Below are 20,692 nucleotides of genomic sequence, written 5' to 3'. Positions count from 1 at the left end.
AGCGATCCGTCTGCCTCTGCCTCCCGAGTGCTGGGATTAAAGGCGTGCGCCACCACGCCTGGCTCGATATTTAGGGAGTTTAAATTGTATTTGTAATGCTTTCTTTTAAAAATTTGATGGTGCATACATGGCTATTAATGATATACATTAGTGTATATGTGTATTATAGTAATGTGTAATTATATATTAGTAGTAAATGTGGTATTATTAAATAATATTAAACACGTTACTAATATATTTACTACTAGTATCAGTAATATCAGGAGTAAAGAAGATCTTGAGTGGGTTTTTTCTTACCTCCAGGAGAGGAGAGCTGTAGCCAAGCTGTCCCCGAAGGCCCCGCCCTCCCTCCTAACCCCACCATTCCTGACCTATACAACAAAACCGCTAATGTTTCTTTCTTTTTTTTTTTTTAAAGATTTATTTATTATGTATACAGTGCACATTAGATCACATTATAGATGGTCGTGAGCCACCATGTGGTTGCTGGGAATTGAACTCAGGACCTCTGGAAGAACAGACAGTGCTCTTAACTGCTGAGCCATCTCTCCAGCCCCCCTGCTAATGTTTCTTTTCAGGTAGTTTGGATTTGGAGTTAGGCAGGGCTGGCTTCAAAATGTACAGGCCAGGAGGGGTGTGGATTCTAGCCTGCTGCTTAGCATTTCTGAGCCTCAAGGACATTCACGAGGGGTAATCACATGTAACTTTGGATTTGTGGGGAGGATTACATTAAATGGTATGGACGGGTTCTGATTGGATAGCTGCTGTGTGTGTGTGTGTGTGTGTGTGTGTGTGTGTGTGCGCGCGCGCGCGCGTGCACGCGCTGCTCTTTACCCAAGGTTACACATGTGGGAGTCACTTAGAAAACAACTTACAACACTCTGTTAACTTGTTTTTAGGAGGACTTCCGGCTACATTTTAGAAATATTTCAAGGATCATGGATTGTGTTGGTTGTTTTAAGTGTCGACTGTGGGGAAAGCTTCAGGTAAGTGTTGCTCAGTCTTCTTTGTCACCCTTTAGTTGAGGGGTTTTCTTATTTGTTCCTTTTTCTTCTTTTTGTTTCAGACTCAGGGTTTGGGCACTGCTCTGAAGATCTTGTTTTCCGAAAAACTGATTGCAAATATGCCAGAGAGTGGACCAAGTTACGAATTCCAGCTAACCAGACAAGAAATAGTATCATTGTTTAATGCATTTGGAAGGTTAGTTTTAATGTCCTGAAATTGTTTCTCCTAAGCTATGTAAGTCTGATATAATATGCACATTGTCAGATAAAAATAGGAATGTTCTTTTTTTAGTAAAGTCATCTTGTTACAGAATTATATGATCTGATGAAATGTCTCAAGGATATGCACACATACATTTACTATTTTATTATTCTGGTTCTTTTTTTTTTTTTTTGAGACAGGGTTTCTCTGTGTAGTCTGGACTGTCCTGGACTCACTTTGTAGACCAGGCTGGCCTTGAACTTACAGAGATCTGCCTGCCTTTGCCTCCCAAGTGCTGGGATTAAAGGCGTGCGCCACCACTGCCTGGCCCTATCTGATTTTTTATATTCATGTTTACTGACAGATATGACTGCCATTAAATTTGTGCATTTTCTTGTAATTATTTTGTATTCAGGGTCTTTTGTTTTCCTTTGAGGTGAGATCTCACTGTGTAGCCCTGGCTGGCCTGGACCTTACTATGTTGACCAGGCTGGCCTTGAACACAGAGCTCTGTCGGCCCCTAGCTTCCTAGTAAGACTGAAGACACGAGTCATCAAGCCCAGATTATTGTGATTATCTAGAAGCATTTTATTGGTGGTGTTTTTAGTACATGTGCTGCTAAAACAAGCACTATTGGTGTTATTTTTAAAGGTTACGGAAAGTCACAGATATTTCTATGAATTCAACATTATACAAAATTAAAAATTATTATTTCCTATGAAAATTATTTGAGGACAAGCATAGGATAAAGACACATCAACAGTTTTTTTTGTTATTTTGGTTTTTTGAGACAGGGTTTCTCTGTGTAGCCTTGGCCATCCTGGACTCACTTTGTAGACCAGGCTGGCCTCGAACTCACAGCGATCCGCCTGCCTCTGCCTCCCGAGTACTGGGATTAAAGGCATGCGCCATCACGCCTGGCTAGACACATCAACAGTTTTAAATGTGGGTGGCATTTCCTTGTAGGTCTTTTTCTCTTCCATGCTGAGGATTGACCCCTAGCATGGTGGCAGCACTCTCCTATCCCCAAAGGGACGTACCACCAGGCCAACAAAAGAAGTGTGTCTGGGGTCTGGGCGGCCAGTTCTGGCCCGGACTTCATGCAATTTTTTGGGGAGGGGGTTAGGTGGGGTTGGAGATAGGGTTTCTCTGTGTAGCATTGGCTGTCCTGGACTCACTTTGCAGGCCAGGCTGGCCTTAATCCCTTTAATACCAGCATTCGGGAGGCAGAGGCAGGCGGATTTGTGAGTTTGAGGCCAGCCTCTTCCAGGATAGGCAGAGAAGCCCTGTCTTAAACAACAACCATAACAATCAACCAAATAAAAATATGTGTAATATAGGACAGATTTTACTAGATATAAAAATTGGTGAAACCAGTTGGGTTAGATCTCCTTAAAGATTAATAGCTTTGATCTTTGTACAATTTGTACTGAAGAAAGGTATATTATTTATTGTATTCTTACACTTCTGGGTATTTAAAATACTTATTTCAATATTTCTACACTTTATATTTTGTATGTAATACAGATATGAGTACATGCATACCTAAAGACATCTAAGTGTTTTATACTAAATACTAATGTGCTTTAAATTAATATAGCTCTGGATATTTAAAATACCCACCTATATGCTTCTATATGTATATATTTTAATACTTCAATATTAAAAGTTAGTTTCTCTTTGAACAATGTTGTCTTAGGTTTGCCTTGTCAGATTAAAAACTAAAGGATATAAGTAGAGTTATGTACCTTTCAGTTTGTTGAAATAAACTACTTAAAATTTTTGTATACTCTAAAAATGCAGAATGACTAACAGAAAAATTGTGAAAGACTTTTTAAATGCAGTGTTTCTTGGTTACAGGATTTCTACAAGTGTGAGAGAATTAGAGAACTTCAGACACTTGCTACAGAGTGTTCACTGAGGAGGACAGGGAATGAAATGTGCCTGTTTCTGCGCAGGGGAGGCCTGAAGGCAGGATTCCCCGAGCAGCAAGATTGTCATCACTGTCTTAAGCCAAATGTTTATGTAAAGCTGCTTTTGTAAAAAGAGAAATACATTGTTTTAAGTAAATGACATTTTAAAGAGTTGTGTTCATGTTTAGTATCATTGTGAATAAAAGTAGTATTTTGGTAATGTGCAAATTTTAATACTAAGCAAAAGTAAGATCACCAAATTCCCATATGACAAAGCTAGGTGAATGATGTTCGGAGCCTCTCAAAGTAGAATTGTGTTTAAGAAGATGGAATAGGAGTAAAGCTAAGGTAACTATGGCAAGTGTTTGATAGTAAAATACTAACAGGCTCACCAGTAACTCCGCTTATCAGCCTAGAAACACCAGTGCGTTTTCATTTTCCTCGTTTGCAAAGAAAATACAGACTGCCAGGTTAGATTTGAAGTTTAAATTAGCAACTAGTTTTCTTTTAAATGTAAGTATGTTGAGTACAGTATTAGGGCCGTATTTATATAAAAGTTGTTTGAGGTCCAGGTTTAACTGAGAGGCCTGCGTTTTCCTGGCAACCTTACAGTACACTGGTGTGAGACATTCCTTTCAGGGTTACGTAGCTATTTAGCTGGTGCTGATTTGGTGTAGGAAGCAGGACAACTCAGAGGCATAGGAGATTTCTAAACATTGTAGAAAGATGAGTAGATTATATATTTATTCTCATAATACTTCCTCTAATAGTAAAATTTTGGGGAAATTTTTATTTTTATATAATTTCATATTTACAGAAAAGTTTCAAAAATAGTACCAAAAAAATCTCACTCAATATTCATGGATTGTTGCCCTGTGTTTTAAGCACTTACCCCACCCCAGGTCCCCCGCTACATCCCTGAGCTGTGTCCTCAGGCTTTGCTTTGTCTCCTGTGTAGACATAGATACGCTGTTTTTATTTAAGTCTGAAAACCAGTCATGAGCGTCACGCTTCAACTCGGAACACTTCAGTGTGACGCTCAACAATTTCCAAACAGTTTTTATTCTTGATCTCTTTAGGGAAAAACCAAACCTTACACCTCTGAGCTAAACTAAGCCTTAAAATGAGGTAATGTCTCGTGTTCCAGTCACCTGAAGTTTTTGTTGTTGTTGTTGTTACTGTTGCCTTTCTTGACCTGTGTAATCATAGGGTATACAATTCATGTTTCTTATACACGAAACTCACTTCCTTTGCTTCCACAGAATGGAACAATAACTTGGGTAGGTTTTCATTAGTGGAAGCTCTTCACTGAGAACAATATTCGAAGTGGTTTAAGAATTTATATGACAGGGCAGTTATAAATGCTGTGTACCTCAAAATTATGCCCCCTTTATATCATATATATATATACATATATATGTGTGTGTGTGCATATTATATATAATATCTGAACAGGTTGAGACATCATATAAGAAAGGCAGGATTTATATATTAGGCTAGGAATGTCACTTTACACTGCTGTGTTATTTTCTCTTTCCCTAAGACTTGACCCAGTGCCAAGCATACAGTTGGTGTCTAATATTTGTTGGTAGAATCTCTAAGTATGTATTTAGTATACTTTAAGTGAATGATGATATAATTATGTTTAACAATGTATCCTATTTTTCTTTCCCTCTTTTCTTTTCTTTTGAATAGGGTAGTTAGTGAAAGACATCAACCCAATAATTAGATCAGTGTTCCTGGGGTCTTAAAGTACTGAGTGATCACCACATGCAAGGTTGTTTAGCAGCCAGCCTTTTTGAGAACCTCTCGATGTCACTTGCTGATCCTCACTTGAGTGGCAGTGTCTTCTGTCCCTCCCAAGTGTGGTCTAAAATCTTAATTCTAAGTCTACAGTTCACAAGGCATTCCTTAATTTTAAAGAAATCTTAATATCTAAACTTCTCCTGCCCTTGACACTGTTGACAACCCTGAAGTCCCTGTTCCTCTGTGTCCTGGGTATCTTCTGGTCTCCTCATGCCTCCTCATGCCATGTGTCCTGGGTATCTTCTGGTCTCCTCATGCCTCCTCACGCCATTCCTCATGTTTCCTTTTCGCTCTTAGTCACCAGGCCTCACTCTTGCGTAGCTTCCATTCAGTGATTTCATTTTAGCCTTTCAGTCTGCTCTCTTCCTGTGCTCACTTGGTTACCCCACTGTCATTCCTGTGTCTTCACGGACTTGATCTCCACACACCCACTCTTAGGTTTGTGCTCTTCCTTGGTTAAGTTCAGAACCATTGTACATGTTTATGCCTCTGCCTTCCATCCACTCTTGGTGTATAAGTTCTGCTGATTTTATGCCCACCTTTCTGACACATCATTCTGTTTCAGTCTTTATTCCTGTTCCCCATAGGATACTGAAGTCCGTTTTCCCATCTCTTTGTTGGTGAACATTACAGACTTGGCTCTCTAGAAGCATGCAGCCTAACACCTGCTGGCCACTTGATGAGCCTTCTAGAAAGAGTTCTGCTGATTCCTGAGAGCCTCCTCTTGTCTTTGCCATTCTATTCTGATAAGTCTTCCAAAAGAACAGAGCTGGTCACCCTCCAATCTTTGGTAGACAGACACTGTGTTTGCATCAAGCGCCCTAGGCTTCTTTCCTATGTGGGGAATTCCATTCATTCGTGAAAGTCTATGCCACCAGTCCTGTCACCACTGTAACTGCAACCTACCTCTACTGAGTCACTTATTGTACTGTATGTTTTATTTTTTAAAGTGTCCTTTATTAGAATGTGAGCTCCTTAGGGGCAGGGAGAGAAACTATTCATTGTGGCATCTCTGTAGAATTATGTTTGGCGTATGAACATTTAGTAAACGTTTGTTGAGTAAATTGCTTCACAGCGACAGCTGTACCTCAGTGCAAGTACCGTCACTGCCTTTGCGTCATAGCAAGGATCAGTAGTCTTTTGGGGGGGCAATAAAGAAGGAAATAATTTAAAATTTGGTGTGGTCTTTGGTCAATGATGAATGAGTCTGCTGTGGGAAAACATCTAAGGGAAGAGGAAACACTACAAGAATTCCTTGAAGGGGCAGCTGGGATTGTAGATTAGGCGAACTTCAAGACTCAGGAGGAGGCAGACGTTATAAACCTTTTCATGAGGACTTTTCTTAGTTTAATGTTTGGAAGAATGTCTATCTAATAACACTGCCGTTTAAAAACATGGCACTTTATTTCAAACTGGCTGAAATATGTTTTGTGATCCAGATATAATTCATTATTCACTAAAGACAAATTCATTTGTTAGAGTTTTGAAGGAAACAACAGATTCCATTAAGGGACATAAAGAAAACACACCTCCAAATAAAACCACACTCTTTACACTAGCGTTTTAATTTAGTGAAACAACAAATAAATACATTCATTGGTCACAGCTATACTTTTGCAACCAGTTTGAAACTGACTGTACAGCTGAGAAACACTGTTAAACAATAAAAAGTCAATTATGAGAAAAAGCCACGTTAGCTATAAATTACATTGTCCATAAAACTACAATCGGCTACAATAAGTAGTAGTAAGAGTTTCAAAATGAATAGCAACCTAAATGAAGTAGGCGGTAACAGATATTGCTAACTACTGTAGAACTACACACCTACGCAATGAAACTTGAGTTTCTACTTAATGACTGCTCCAGTGCAGGAGGACGGGGACCGCAGCCCTTTGACTATGGACAGCTTCTTCTGAGACCAAACTTAAAGTGCTGCTAGTGCTTCTGAAATTTTAAGCAAACACAGGCAGATTTCTTTGGTGATGCACTGTGAGATGTATATAAGGGAACATGTTAAGAATTCAGGTACTTCATAGGTCAGGTGTGGTGGTGCAAACCTTTAACACCAGCCCTCGGGAGGCAGAGGCAGGAGAATCTGAGCTCGAGGCCAGCCTGGTCTACAGAGCAAGTTCCAGGACAGCCAGAATGACACAGAGGCATCCTGTTTAACAAAACAAACAAAAACAAACAGAGCAAAGCAAAACCGAAACAACCCCCTCCCCAAACTTAAGCACTTGATTTAGTGATAAATAGAATGAACTAGCAATTCTCAAATTTAGTATGGTCAACTGGTGCAGCTGGAAGAACTCAAATACTTTTATCCGAAAAGCTTAAGTAATCTTGGTTTATTTTGTTGACCAGGAGGGTTTGTGTAGAAAAGCTTAACTAGAAAAAAAGTATCTTGAACCCAGAGATAACAAAGACAATAGGGTTAGATATCTAACATTGTCAAAATAAACAACTGGCATTCTGAAAAATTGGTAACTTAAATCCACAGTTGTAGACTTATGTTGGTAGGTTGTCATCTTAGTATCAAGGCTAACTTCTGTACTATAAAAGTTTAAATGATTTCTTACAGTAAGGACTTATAAATAAATGCTGTGTGTATTAAGTATGCTTCTGATTGAATTTAAAATCAATTCATAAAAAGAAAAGCATTTGGCTTTGTACCATCCTCTCAAAAGATGGGAAAGATTAACAATGTGTTTTTAAAGATTCACATATTATGCTTTTGTGAAGTTGCTGCATTAGTCATTAAAAAGCTGAAAGATTTTTAGGTATGAGTACAAATAAGACAGTTTCTAGTCACAGTAGACAGGAGAGGGCAGCTGTGTTCGTCCCACTTCCAAAGCAATCGGCAGATCCTGTGTGGGGTCATCATTACCTGTGTGACAACCTCCTAGACTCCCTGTCCCCTTGGTATTCAGCATCTGCTTTCCATATCGACACAGGTAGAAAGTGCATTCTTAAGTTCTGTGTTGTCTTGGCCTATTACTGTGTGCGTCCATCCCCTCGTGAACATGAGCGTACATAGGCACACGGCTTATAGTAGCATATTTAAGATAGTTTTAATGAAATCCTAAAATATTCCAATGTTGTTAACCTCTTAATATTTCTCTTGTTTGCTTATTAATCCAATGCTTGAGTTGATTGGAATTAATTTAATTTGGCTTAGGCCAAATTTATACAAGGTATAAAAAATGTGAAAAAAAGATGGGATTATACATCTTATAAAGTATTGCACTTCAGCTCACTGCAAAATGTCTCATGATTTAATTTACCTGAGGACAGTCTTGACTCAGTAGGTAAGATGAGCTCCATATCCTTTCAGATAAATTGAGTGCTTTTTGAAAACATAATGCTTTTAACTTAGCACTTTTTTTTTTTTTTTAGTGAACAATTCTTAATGCATCTGTAAACTTGTTTAGTCCCAAGATGTTCTGCTGAAGCCCCCCCCACGCAAAGGTCACTATTGCTTCTGGAAGGATCATGCTTAAACTGCTGCTTACTGCCGTTGTACAAAACAGCCATTAGATCAGTCCTACTCAAAGCCACACCGTCCCCACTGGCTTACTGTTGCACTTGCAGAGACCCCTCTTGGCTTTCTGAAGAACACTGCCAGCCAGCAGCACCGAGAAGAATTTCTACTATCACTTGTTTAAAATGATGGGGAAATTTTAATTGACATTTTTCAAAGCATGCTTTAAAAAAATGGTCTTCGGTGTTAAGTATTTTTAGGTTTTTAAAAATAACGATAGCCTTAACTCTGTGCACTGATCACACTTTAAAGCTGAAACTGGGTAAGGAGTCTATACAGAGCACACCGTTGAATTTCCAGGTTTTGATATTTGTGTGGAAAACTGCTTTCCAATTTGGTATACGATAATATTCTGGTGTGAATACTCTAGTGTGGCTTCGGGGACTGCAAAGTATTCTTTCTAAACACAGGTAAAAGTGCAAACATGCAAATGTGCATTGGATGTTCCAGAGTTAGGAGGTTCTGAGGTCACCAAGCACCTTAGCGTCGAATACCTCTCCTCCAGACTTCGCATGTCGCTCTGCAGAGGTCACAACAGCTGCTGTGTTTCGTGGCGAACCACGGAACACAGCTGGATTTCCAGATCTCTGTTCATTGCGCTAGACGATGCAGTGTTGATGCAGATGGTTTTAAGGGCGTCCAATACAAACACACATTCATGAGAGGCAGTTCAAGACTCCTGCCGTGGGAAAGCCGTCAGTTTTGTGGAGTTACATATAAGCTGTGGTGATTCCTCATATTTAGATTACTGCACGTGAAGAGCAAAGGAGCAGCATCCGTCACAGGTCCACTCAGTGGTGGGGCGACTGTGCAGGTGCCGCCGCCACACCCAGTCATAGTGCCGTACCAGCCCAAACTCTGCGAGTTTGATAAACTGCAACCACGGGGTGGAGGGTGGGGGGTGGGGAGGAAAAGCAAAGAAGTCAGAGGGCTGGGAGCAGAAGACGTCACACAGGTTTGTTTTTTGGTTTTTCTTTGTTTTTTAACATTTCCAAAGAAATTCACAACACAGAAACATTAAAGTAAATGTGCAAAATAACACTACCTTTCCACAAAATTAATGGCTTCTACCTAGTGTCTCTGATCTGTAACACATCACACACACAGAAAAAGTATGATTCTCACAAGTGGCAGAATGTGCCTGACAGTAATAATATGTTTTGTGTACTGTGCTTGGTTGCAACACATCTGTATGTACACGTGCCATCCTCTAGTCCTCAGCACAAGCCTATTGGACAGGCTGAGTTATAACCACTACTACTCAGATGAGAACCAGGTTAAGTGTCTTGCCCAGGTGAAGCTAGAATGACCGAAAACGAACCAAGCTGAAAGAATCCTGTTGGTGTATAAGGCTCCACAACAGACTTGCAACAGGAGGGGGTGGGAAGGTGTGGTTTTTGATAATGAAATTGCACTGGGAACAGAGAAGGAAACGGACCACGCACGACAATCCTTCCCTGTCCATCAGCGTGCACGGGAGCGCGCGTGCTCTGACTGAAGCAAGAAGGGGCCCTGAGATGGCAGGCACCGCTTTCCTCCCATAGTTCTCAAGAAAGGGCAGCTCGCTGGCTTCAGCCCAGCTGACTGTCCCCTATAAAGCATGCCAGACTACCCAGTTAGGATCTCGTGGACTAAGTACTGTATTTCATAATCATATTTATCGGCATGTACTACCAAGTCACCTGTTCAGAGGTGGGTTCATGCCCAGACCTGCTCGTTCAATCTTTTTCAATACTAACTTGGCGTAAGCAACCAGTTACTGCTTACCTTCCTTCTCGAGAGCTCCCCAGTCTTGGCAAGTCGTCGTCACTGTCATAACGTCTTGGATTGTCGAAAAGGAAAGCTCTGGGACTGTAGCTGTGGCTGCCTATCACGCCAGCAGGTGCCTGTGGACACAGCATCGGAGACTGGGGTGAAGGAAGGAGACTAGACTTTGTGAGTTTTAGCCTCAGACTAAAAACAGTAGCTTGGGATAAGTATCCCATGCTTTTAAAAAAAAAAAAAAAAATTGAGCATCGGGGGATATTATGATATCTTACCAGATTCTGGTTTAATCTCTGTGCCCGGAAAAACAGTACCACTGACCATGCTGGTATATGCTCCCACAGAAAGAGGACCATTCCAAAGACGACGTAGTCTCCTCCACTTCCATCTTCTCCCCGAGCCTGTCCATAGAGCATGGCAGAACAATTTTCACACTGGTTTTATATTTAAGCAATCACCTGCCATCAGTGGGTGAGGCTGGCTGAGTTAACATACATGAAATATAAACACAAAAGCACTGAACATGTCTGCATTTTGTGATTTCTCGTGTAATGGTCTTTTTCTTTTTTCTTCAAGGAACAAAACAATATGTTTAATTTTTACTACAATAAGACAATAACTTTTTTCAATCCATTAGCCTATAATTTAGTCCTTGGATAAATCAGAATGATGCCATTTGAGTCACCGTCGTCTGAAGAGGGCTAGCTATAATGTACTGTCCAGCTGCCTCACTGGCACAGTAGCACCCTAAGTCAGGCCTGTGGAGAAACAAGACACGTTAAGTCAACCAGCAGAGCTGAGTTTTAAATTACTCTTTGGGGGCCACACTAGACACTGGATTTGTTTCTACTCTACCGCATGCTGGGAGAGGGGAAATGGGAAAAGGAGTGAAGAGATTCTGAAAAGTACGTCTCCTTAGTGAGTAAATGAAGTAGTCTTCTAGACTGCCTTGGATTCAGTAACTGTAAAAATGTTCATTAGGAAGGGAGCGCTGAGAATGTAAACATGAACAGCTACAATGCTGCGAGTCACAAAAATACCTGGACAGGCAAGGAGCTATTAATGGTCCTCACTTTGCAAGGCCTATAAAAAGAGACTTTAAAGAAAGTAATTATTTATCTATATAAAACTGAACAAGTATTAAGATTTCATGCACCTCTTTCATCCTCACAGTACATTAGCTATATTCCCTGGCTAATGACAGGCAATTACATAGAGATATTAAAACATCCTTTAAAAAGCTAGTGACTAGGCTTATGACTAACAAGTTTCTAGCACTATTATTATTTACGAAATTATTTCTTTGATAAAACTTTCTGAAGAATTATTTTCAAGGTGTCACATGCAAACTGGAGAATTTTTTTAAACAGGGTTACTGAAAGCAAGGATTGCATAGAAGCATGTCTGAATTAAACACTAAATGTTCTCAGCAAGAATGGCTCAGCTGTCAACTGTGTGAGCTGCAGCCTGGCAACGCGCGGCAGAAGCTTACCTTACGTGAAAGGCTATCCCAGCCGTAGTTAAACGGGCTCTCTAGCGTGTCCTGTGATATGGTGATCACTACCAGGTTGTAACAAGCTCTGGAAGAGCAGAGGAGGGTGACTACAGAGCCGACGACAACAGTCTGGCACAGAGACATACCCTACAGGAACGAAAAGTACAGGCGTGATTTCAGCAGGTTTGCCATATGGGTGAGCTGTCTGCATGTGTGTAGCACAGGGACCTCCAGCAATGTCCCCTTAGAAAGCTGAGTGGACGTCTGCTCCAGTAGACTCTTGATTATCTGCCTGTAACGCCTGTTCCTGGAATGGCGTACTGCCTTTAAAATGTGCTTTGTCCACTTGGCCCAATGGCAGCTGGAGGAAGATTTCGTTTCACCAAAGTCGCCATATTCCTGTAGTGATGCATGAGCAGACAGACTGGCCAAAGATCTGAGTCATAATTGATTCTAATCTGCATAGTCTAATCAAAGTGGGAAGGGGGAAAGGGAAACGCTAGTCTACTCGATACCCCTTTTTGTTCCTGATACGAAGCAAGAACAGAAACTCATTTCCTTGTATATTTACTGCACTTTAGGAGGAAATGAGTGGCAGCCCTTTGAGTGACATTATTCAGCTGACAAAATAATCCAGGTGTTTGATTATGCTTTCAAATGTGTAATAGTCCAAACTGTGGCTTTTACCATTTCCCCAGAGACAGAAGGTCCCATAGCTTCCTGGTTTTCAACTGTATTGAGTACATGGAAGAGGATTATGATATTGTTTGGGAGGACTCTCAATCTGGTGTCTTTTTTATTTTAAAATACAATTGGTTTCCTTTGTAATTCTACATATTTTATCTGTGAGCTAAACACATTATTCTAAGGATGCCATTGTCAAAGAGACTTTAGAGACTGATCCATTTCAAGAGAACACTCAATGTGGTAATTTAAAAGTTCGTGTTCGAAGCCGGGCGTGGTGGCACATGCTCCTTTAACCCCAGCACTCAAGAGGCAGAGGCAGGCGGATCTCTGTGAGTTCGAGGCCAGCCTGGTCTACAAAGTGAGTCCAGGACGGCCAGGGCTACACAGGGAAACCCTGTGTCAAAAAACCAAACCAAACCAAGTTTGTGTTCAATTGTCATCAGCTTAAAGGACAATGACAACTTTTGGCTGCTAAATAACAGGAAGGGGAAAGGGCAGCGCTCCCACGGGAGAACTGTCCTCTGATCTTTATGAGGTTTAGGAAGAAAAGCCAGTTTGTAATTATTTGGCCACAACTAAAGTCCCTTTTATACACAAACATGTCTGGCAGCCAGTTTCACTGTGACCCGAGGCCATGACACCCCGTCCCTGCAGGGAGGGCTCCTTGGGCTCTCATGCAGGTTCAAGGTCATGAATATTAATGAACATTGCCGAGAACAAGGACCTAGGGCAAAGCATGACGCCTGTTCAGTGTTTAAACAACGCCCAGGGCCCTAGTAACAGGGCACCGTTCTGTGGACCAGGAAACGGAACTAACCCGATGTAGGGCTGTTTGTGAGCGGTCAGAACGCTGACTCCATGTCAGAATTGGAAGAATACCCCACAGGGATGAGCTCAATGGAGTCTCTCTCAGCACGGGCTGCTCTGTGAGCAGAGCTGTGCCTGACCTGAGTTCAGTTCATTTCTTTACCCTGTGGCATCAGGACACATTTTCTTACATTAAATAACTAATCTCCTAAGAACCACTGATTTTAAATACTAGAGGTTATATCTCAGTATTATGCTCTATTAAAATAAACTTTAGATTCACCCTTAAAAAAAAAGAAAGAAAGAAAGCAGATGATAAAGACACACTGTTATCTCAAGTGCAGAATTTAGGGAGCCAGCTAAGACGTTAGATGTTAACATTTGTTTCCCTTGTTGAATTAGCATTTGATTTTTCTTCTTTGGACCGTGGTGGAAGAATTGGATGATTAGGACCCTAAGACCACTGACCAGAAGATGACCCCACCTCTTTGAAGTTGGATGAAGACCTATCGATGCTATCTTTTACCTTTTTATCTTCTTAAAGTGAGTTATAAAATGTGAAATATCTAAAAAGAGTTTGTATAATTTAAATACATGCCAAATTTCCCACAGGCACATATAATGTATAAAATCCCTCATATTATAATTAGGGCAATTACATAAAACTTGTGTTTTGGGGGCTGGAGAGATGGCTCAGACGTTAAGAGCCCTGACTGCTCTTCCAGAGGTCCTGAGTTCAATTCCCAGCAACCACATGATGGCTCACAGCCATCTACAACGTGATCTGGATGCTCTCATGTGGCGTACAGGCTAACATGCAGGCAGAGCGCTGTATACATAGTAAGTAAATACATCTTTTTAAAAAACTTGTGTTTTGTTTCTTTTACCAAAATTTTAACAAGAGTTTAAATATTTCCTAGACTCACTGCACTGTCACCAATACTGCTCAACGTATGATACCGATGAATAAAAACCAAGTCAGTGCCTGCAGCTGCGCCACTCGTGACTCTCATGTTTAGAAGCAAACACGCAATGTACCATGTTCCTCAATGTACATACTGACACGATGTGAACCCCCTCACTTTATATTTTAACTATGGTCACTACATTACACTTTATTTGTACTACAGGTTAAAATGCACTGATTTCAAGATAGACGACAATTATTAAAACACTCACGACTAGGACCAGTGAGATGGTGCACCAGATAAACATGCCTGTTACCAATCCTGAAGTCCTAAGTTTGATACCTAGGGCCCCACATGACAGAAGGAAAGAAACGACTCCCCAACTTGCCCTGACCTCCATACATGCCTGTGCATGTGCGCACACACAAAATGGATAAGTGTAAAAACATCGGCTTGCTGTGAGTTCGAGGCCAGCCTGGTCTACAAAGTGAGTCCAGGATGGCCAAGGCTACCCAGAGAAACCCTGTTTCGAAAAAACCAAAAAAAAAAACAACAACAAAAAAACCAAAACCAAAACCAAAACCAAAACCAAAACCAACAAAAAAAACCACCGGCTTGTTCCCAAAAGGGAAGACTGGTTCTGGCAGAGCTGAGAATCAGTGTTGTATTGGACTTCCACATAAGAACAATACATATTGTCCTCATTTCTACCACATACAGAATTATGCCTAAAAAAGGGCAAGCTGGAGCTGCAGAGGTGGCTTAGTGGTTAAGAGCACTGTCTGCTCTTCCAGAGGTCCTGAGTTCAATTCCCATCAACCACATGGTGGCTCACAACCATCTATAATGAGATCTGCTGCCTTCTTCTGGCCTGCAAGTGCACATGGAGATAGAACTTCATATATACGGGCCAGCTTGGACGCAGGTAGAGTCGACGGCCAAACGCTGCCAAGACAGGGTAACCAAGTCCTCAGCAGTTTCTGCCTCACAAATATGTCTGTCAGATATATGGGGCCAGAAGGCTGAAGATGATGCCCCAACAACACAGACAGTTAGCTCAGGTAGCAATCTGTCTCTGTCTTCTCATTTGAGAAGCTACTCACCTGTACTCCTGTATACTCAGGTAATCAGTCTCTGATGGAGTTGAAGACCAGATAGTTTAGTTTTACAATTAAGCTTAGTTGTTTAGGGTTAAGATGTTTTTAGGTCTAGATAGATGTTTGAAGTTGATAACGATGAGATATGATAGATATTGATTTACATTCAGAATTTTAGACTCACCAAGATAGGAAAGATGTTTTCTTCAAGGCTGCCAAATACAAATAGCCAAAAGACTAAGAATGTAACATTTATATAATTCCTGATTGTGTCATGTTCTCCTTTCTATAGGCAGTTTATTGTATATATGTAATGATATAAATGTATATATAAAAAATGAAAAATATTTAATAAAAACATAAAAAGAAAAAAATTAAAAAGAACAACACATATTAGAGGCATCTGAGAAGAACTAAAAATAAGAAAAAAACTTGAAAAGTTGTTGACAGTGGAATTTCTTCTTTAAATTAACCCAGTACAATTGTAGCAAAACATTTGTTTGATAATACATGAAAACATTAAGTTCGGAAAACTTAAAGATTAAAATCATCAGTAATGTGCATTTTAATTTTATGACCCCTCCCAAGTTAATAAAAACACCAACCTATAATCAGTCTAGAGTTTTAAAAAGTATTAAACAAAAGTCTATGTTTTCTGGCTGTCCTTGAATTCTCTGAGCTCTAGTAAATTCCATCTTAGTCTCCTGAGCAGCTGGAACTACTTTGTGACATGCACCCTACTTAGACTAGATTTTTAAAGGAACTATATAATTGAAGAAAAGTATGCTAAAAAGAATAAAATTGAATGCTGTAATAATTACCTAAGTTAGCCACCAAAGTGCAAGGTCACACATGTACACGAGAGAGAGACAGAGAGAGACAGAGAGACAGAGAGAGAGAAAAGAAGAAGAAAGTAATTCATAAAAACAACTTATAGAAAAACTAATTATATAAAACAATGCAAGAAAACTAGTGACTTAGAAAACAAATGAGAGTTATCCTGGAAAGCACAGGATTAAAAAATGAAAAAGGAGCCGGGTGTGGTGGCGCACACTTTTAATCCTAGCACTCAGGAGATAGAGGCAGGTGAATCTCTGTGAGTTTGAGGCCAGCCTGGTCTACAAAATGAGTCCAGGACAACCAAGGCTATACAGAGAGACCCTGTCTTAAAAAAAAAAAAAAAAGGAAGGAAAAAGGTGCAACCGCTTGTAGGCTAAAGCTCTACCAAGACACAGACCATCATCATCAATCCACAGATTTCCCACACAGCCAAATCCTAGATATAAACACTCTCATTTCTGTTTTTTCCAACTTAGTTCTGCCTCTTCTTAAGTGGAATCAAAGAATATGGATTCATTTGTGGGTTTCATTCAATTTACATGTCTCAGTGTCATTGCTGAGGGTGACCAAGTCTCCACGTTTTGCCACACACACAGCGTTTCTTGGTTTAGTACTTGAAAGGCCCACTTTCTTGAAAACTTCAGGCAAACCAATCCCACTGTATAACTACATCAATTTGCTTATATGATAGATTGTTCATGTGCATTTCTGTTAGTGGGGAGTTTCTGTGAGCACTCCTAATTTTTAAATTATTATTTATTTATTTATTTTTTTTGTGGATATATGCCGCCACTTCTTTTGGGCAGATACCCAACGGTGTATAGTAGGCAGAGGTGTGACTGCTTCAGAAACGGCCGTATCCTCTTTCAACATGGACGCAGTTTATACTGCCCAGTCTGAGCTCCAGCGACGTCAGAAACGGCCACATCCTCTTCCAACATGGATGCACAGTTCATACTGCCCACAGTCTGAGCTCCAGCGACGTCAGAAACGGCCACATCCTCTTCCAACATGGATGCACAGTTCATACTGCCCACAGTCTGAGCTCCAGTGAACGTCAAAACGGCCACAATCCTCTTCCAACATGGACGCAGTTCATACTGCCCACAGTCTGAGCTCCAGCGACGTCAGAAACAGCCACATCCTCTTCCAACATGGACGCAGTTCATACTGCCCACAGTCTGAGCTCCAGCGACGTCGGCCACATCCTCTTCCAACATGGATGCAGTTCATACTGCCCACAGTCTGAGCTCCAGCGACGTCAGAAACGGCCACATCCTCTTCCAACATGGATGCACAGTTCATACTGCCCACAGTCTGAGCTCCAGTGACGTCAGAAACGGCCACATCCTCTTCCAACATGGATGCAGTTCATACTGCCCACAGTCTGAGCTCCAGTGACGTCAGAAACGGCCACATCCTCTTCCAACATGGATGCAGTTCATACTGCCCACAGTCTGAGCTCCAGTGACGTCAGAATCGGCCACATCCTCTTCCAACATGGATGCACAGTTCATACTGCCCACAGTCTGAGCTCCAGGGACTTCAGAAATGGCTGCATCCTCTTCCAACATGGGTGCAGTTCATACTGCCCACAGTCTGAGCTCCAGCGACGTCAGAAACGGCCACATCCTCTTCCAACAAGGATGCAGAGTTTACACTGCCCACAGTCTGAGCTCCAGGGACGTCAGAAATGGCTGCATCCTCTTCCAACATGGGTGCAGTTCATACTGCCCACAGTCTGAGCTCCAGCGACGTCAGAAACGGCCACATCCTCTTCCAACAAGGATGCAGAGTTTACAATGCCCACAGTCTGAGCTCCAGGGACGTCAGAAATGGCTGCATCCTCTTCCAACATGGACGCAATTTATACTGCCCACAGTCTGAGCTCCAGCGGCTTCTTGCAGCTGTCCTTTCCCAGATCCTGGCTGGGTTGGCAAACGTTTTTCTCCTAGGTTTCCTGGTGGATGTGTAGCAATGTCTTACTGAATCTGCCTCTCCATGATGACCAATGATGCTGTATTTTGGCCTTTTGTACATTTTTTGAACAATCTATTCAAATCTTTTAACACTTTCCAATTTAGGATGTCTTTTAAAAAAACCTACGTTGTAGAAGGCTTTTATATATGCTGGACACTAGCTCCTTGTTAGATATGTATATTGTAAGTATTTTTTGAAGCCTACAGTTTCTCTTTGTATTTCCTTTTGCCTTTTGATGATGTTTTTAAGTTTAGTTAAGTCTAAGTAATTAACTTGGTTTTTCTTTGTTATTACTTTTTTTTTTTCTTTTTTTCTTTTTTCTTTTGGTTTTTCGAGACAGGGTTTCTCTGTGTAGCCTTGGCCATCCTGGACTCACTTTGTAGACCAGGCTGGCCTCGAACTCACAGCGATCCGCCTGCCTCTGCCTCTCGAGTGCTGGGATTAAAGGCGTGTTATTACTTTCTATGGCCTAAATAATCTTTGCCTGTACTCAACTTGTACAAGTCTTCTTTGTTTTCTTTCAGGAGATTTGGACTTCTTTCCATTTTGAATTTGTATATCTATGCATGTATATATATATATATATATATATATGTATATATATATATATACACATATTTATGTATAAACACACATATATATACAGCCATATGAATGATGGTTCTCCTGTATTGTATATACATATCCAATTGCTCTGTCTCTACTGGTTAAACATAATTCCTTTCCCATTTGGACTGTTTTTAGCATATTTAATAGAAATCATAACACAACATAAATATGAAGTGATAGCTAAGCTCTCATTCTCTTGTACTGACCTGGTTGCCTATTATTACTTAAAACAAATCACTGTACTCTAATAAACCCACAAATAAAACCATCACACATCTAGAGTGAGTAGCCACTCAAATGAACACTTGCGCAGTCGTGAAGGTCACTCATCTCAGCAGATACAGTTAGAACTGCTACTTTGAAGCCCCTCACAGTTGATTCTCACTATGGCTTACATGTTGACAGAGTTGAAAGTAGGAAAAAGACAATTATCTTTTCTCCTCTTTCCCAGCCCATGTGTGCTTCATCTGCATGCTGTCCTTTCTTGTCGTCTACAATACCCTTCCTTGGTCTCTTTTTTAAACGTCGTGCTCTTTGCATATAAAACACACATACATCATAGGCTAGGATCTGCAAATGAAGGAAAACAAGCAGTTTATTTTTGAGTCTGGGTGACCTCACTTACTAATATTATACATTCTAAGTCCATCCACTGTCCTATTAATTTCATTTTTCTTTACAGCCAAAAGATATTTCATTCTGTGTATGAACCACATTTTCAAGATCACATTCCATCTGTTGATGGACATCTAGATTTGTTCTATTTCCTCACTAAAATATATTTATTACAGCAGCAAGAAACATGAGTGTAAAAAGAAATCTCTATGAAAGGACATTAAGTTCTCTGGGTATATGTCCAGGAGTGGAATTAACTGGGTCATGTGGCAATTCTATTTTTAATATTTTAAGGGACCTCCAGACTGACGTCCATAATCACTGTATTATTTTGCACCAGCAGCAGTGAATAAGGTTCCTCTTTCTCCACATCCTTTTCTCCACTTGTTGGCAGACTTCTGATGACAAACATTCTGACTGGGGTGAAGTATTGCATCACAGTAGGTTTAATTTGCATTTTCCTGATGTCTAGTGATGTTTAATAGTTTAAGATAGTTTTGGGGCTTTTCTTTTCTTTCTTCTTCTTCTTCTTCTTTTTTTTTTTTGGTTTTTCGAGACAGGGTTTCTCTGTGTAGCCTTGGCCATCCTGGACTCACTTTGTAGACCAGGCTGGCCTCGAACTCACAGCAATCCACCTGCCTCTGCCTCCCGAGTGCTGGGATTAAAGGCGTGTGCCACCACGCCCGGCTTCTTTCTTTCTTCTTAACTATGTCTCATCAGCCCATTTGTTGTAGTTTATTTTTTGCATTTCTTTATAAATTCTGGACATTAGCACCTATTTGAAATATAGCTGGAAAAAATTTTCATCCATGCAGTGGGTTGCTGTATGCTCTGGTGATAGTTTCCTTTACTGCGCAGAGACTTTTTAGTTGTATTTGTTGGCACTTGTGCTACTGAAGTTCTGTTCAGGAAGTCCTTCTCTAGCCCAGCGTCTTCTGAAAAGCAGCCCGCTTTCTCTGAAGGTTTCAGTATTTCAGATTTTTAATCATGTTCTTTGATCCACTTTGACAAGACTGTATCATTTTTCTGCAGGCAGACATCCAGTTTTGCCAGCACCATTGAGCGGATTATCTTTCCCACTGCACCTTATTGCCTCTTTTGTCAAAAATTAGATGGCCATTGCTTTGTTATTCTATTTCCAGGTCATCAATTCTGTTCTGTTGGTCTACTTATCTGTTTTTAAAAAATATTTTTATTAATTTACTCAGATTAGATCTCAATTGTTATCCCATCACTTGTATCCTCCTGTTCCTCCCTCCCTCCCGCTTTTACCCTATTCCCCTCCCCTAGGTCTATGACTGAGGGGGACCTCCTCCCCCACTGTATGGTCATAGGCTATCAAGTCTCATCTTGGTCACCTGCTTATTCTTTCTCTGAGTGCCACCAGGGCTCCCCATTAAGGGGAGGTGGTCAAATATGGAGCACAA

General features: G+C 40.7%; 2 protein-coding genes across 2 annotated transcripts in view; one reads left to right on the top strand and one right to left on the bottom strand.

Annotated features, from left to right (window-relative positions):
• Ero1a (endoplasmic reticulum oxidoreductase 1 alpha) overlaps positions 1-4,282 on the top strand; it is a 35,805-nt gene extending 31,523 nt beyond the window's left edge. The window contains exons 14-16 of the mRNA XM_051142928.1: positions 900-986; positions 1,067-1,200; positions 3,067-4,282. Of these exons, the coding sequence (XP_050998885.1) occupies positions 900-986; positions 1,067-1,200; positions 3,067-3,127 (282 nt within the window). The 3' untranslated portion in view covers positions 3,128-4,282. The remainder of the gene's footprint in view (positions 1-899; positions 987-1,066; positions 1,201-3,066) is intronic.
• A 4,415-nt stretch (positions 4,283-8,697) lies between these two features.
• Gpr137c (G protein-coupled receptor 137C) overlaps positions 8,698-20,692 on the bottom strand; it is a 54,930-nt gene continuing 42,935 nt past the window's right edge. The window contains exons 4-7 of the mRNA XM_051142929.1: positions 11,720-11,869; positions 10,503-10,628; positions 10,231-10,349; positions 8,698-9,337 (exon numbers count right to left, since the gene is read on the bottom strand). Of these exons, the coding sequence (XP_050998886.1) occupies positions 9,160-9,337; positions 10,231-10,349; positions 10,503-10,628; positions 11,720-11,869 (573 nt within the window). The 3' untranslated portion in view covers positions 8,698-9,159. The remainder of the gene's footprint in view (positions 9,338-10,230; positions 10,350-10,502; positions 10,629-11,719; positions 11,870-20,692) is intronic.

This window comes from Acomys russatus, chromosome 3 (genome assembly GCF_903995435.1).
Source record: "Acomys russatus chromosome 3, mAcoRus1.1, whole genome shotgun sequence".
In the NCBI taxonomy this organism is placed as follows: domain Eukaryota; kingdom Metazoa; phylum Chordata; class Mammalia; order Rodentia; family Muridae; genus Acomys; species Acomys russatus.
This window is presented reverse-complemented; position numbering and strand designations above follow the sequence as displayed.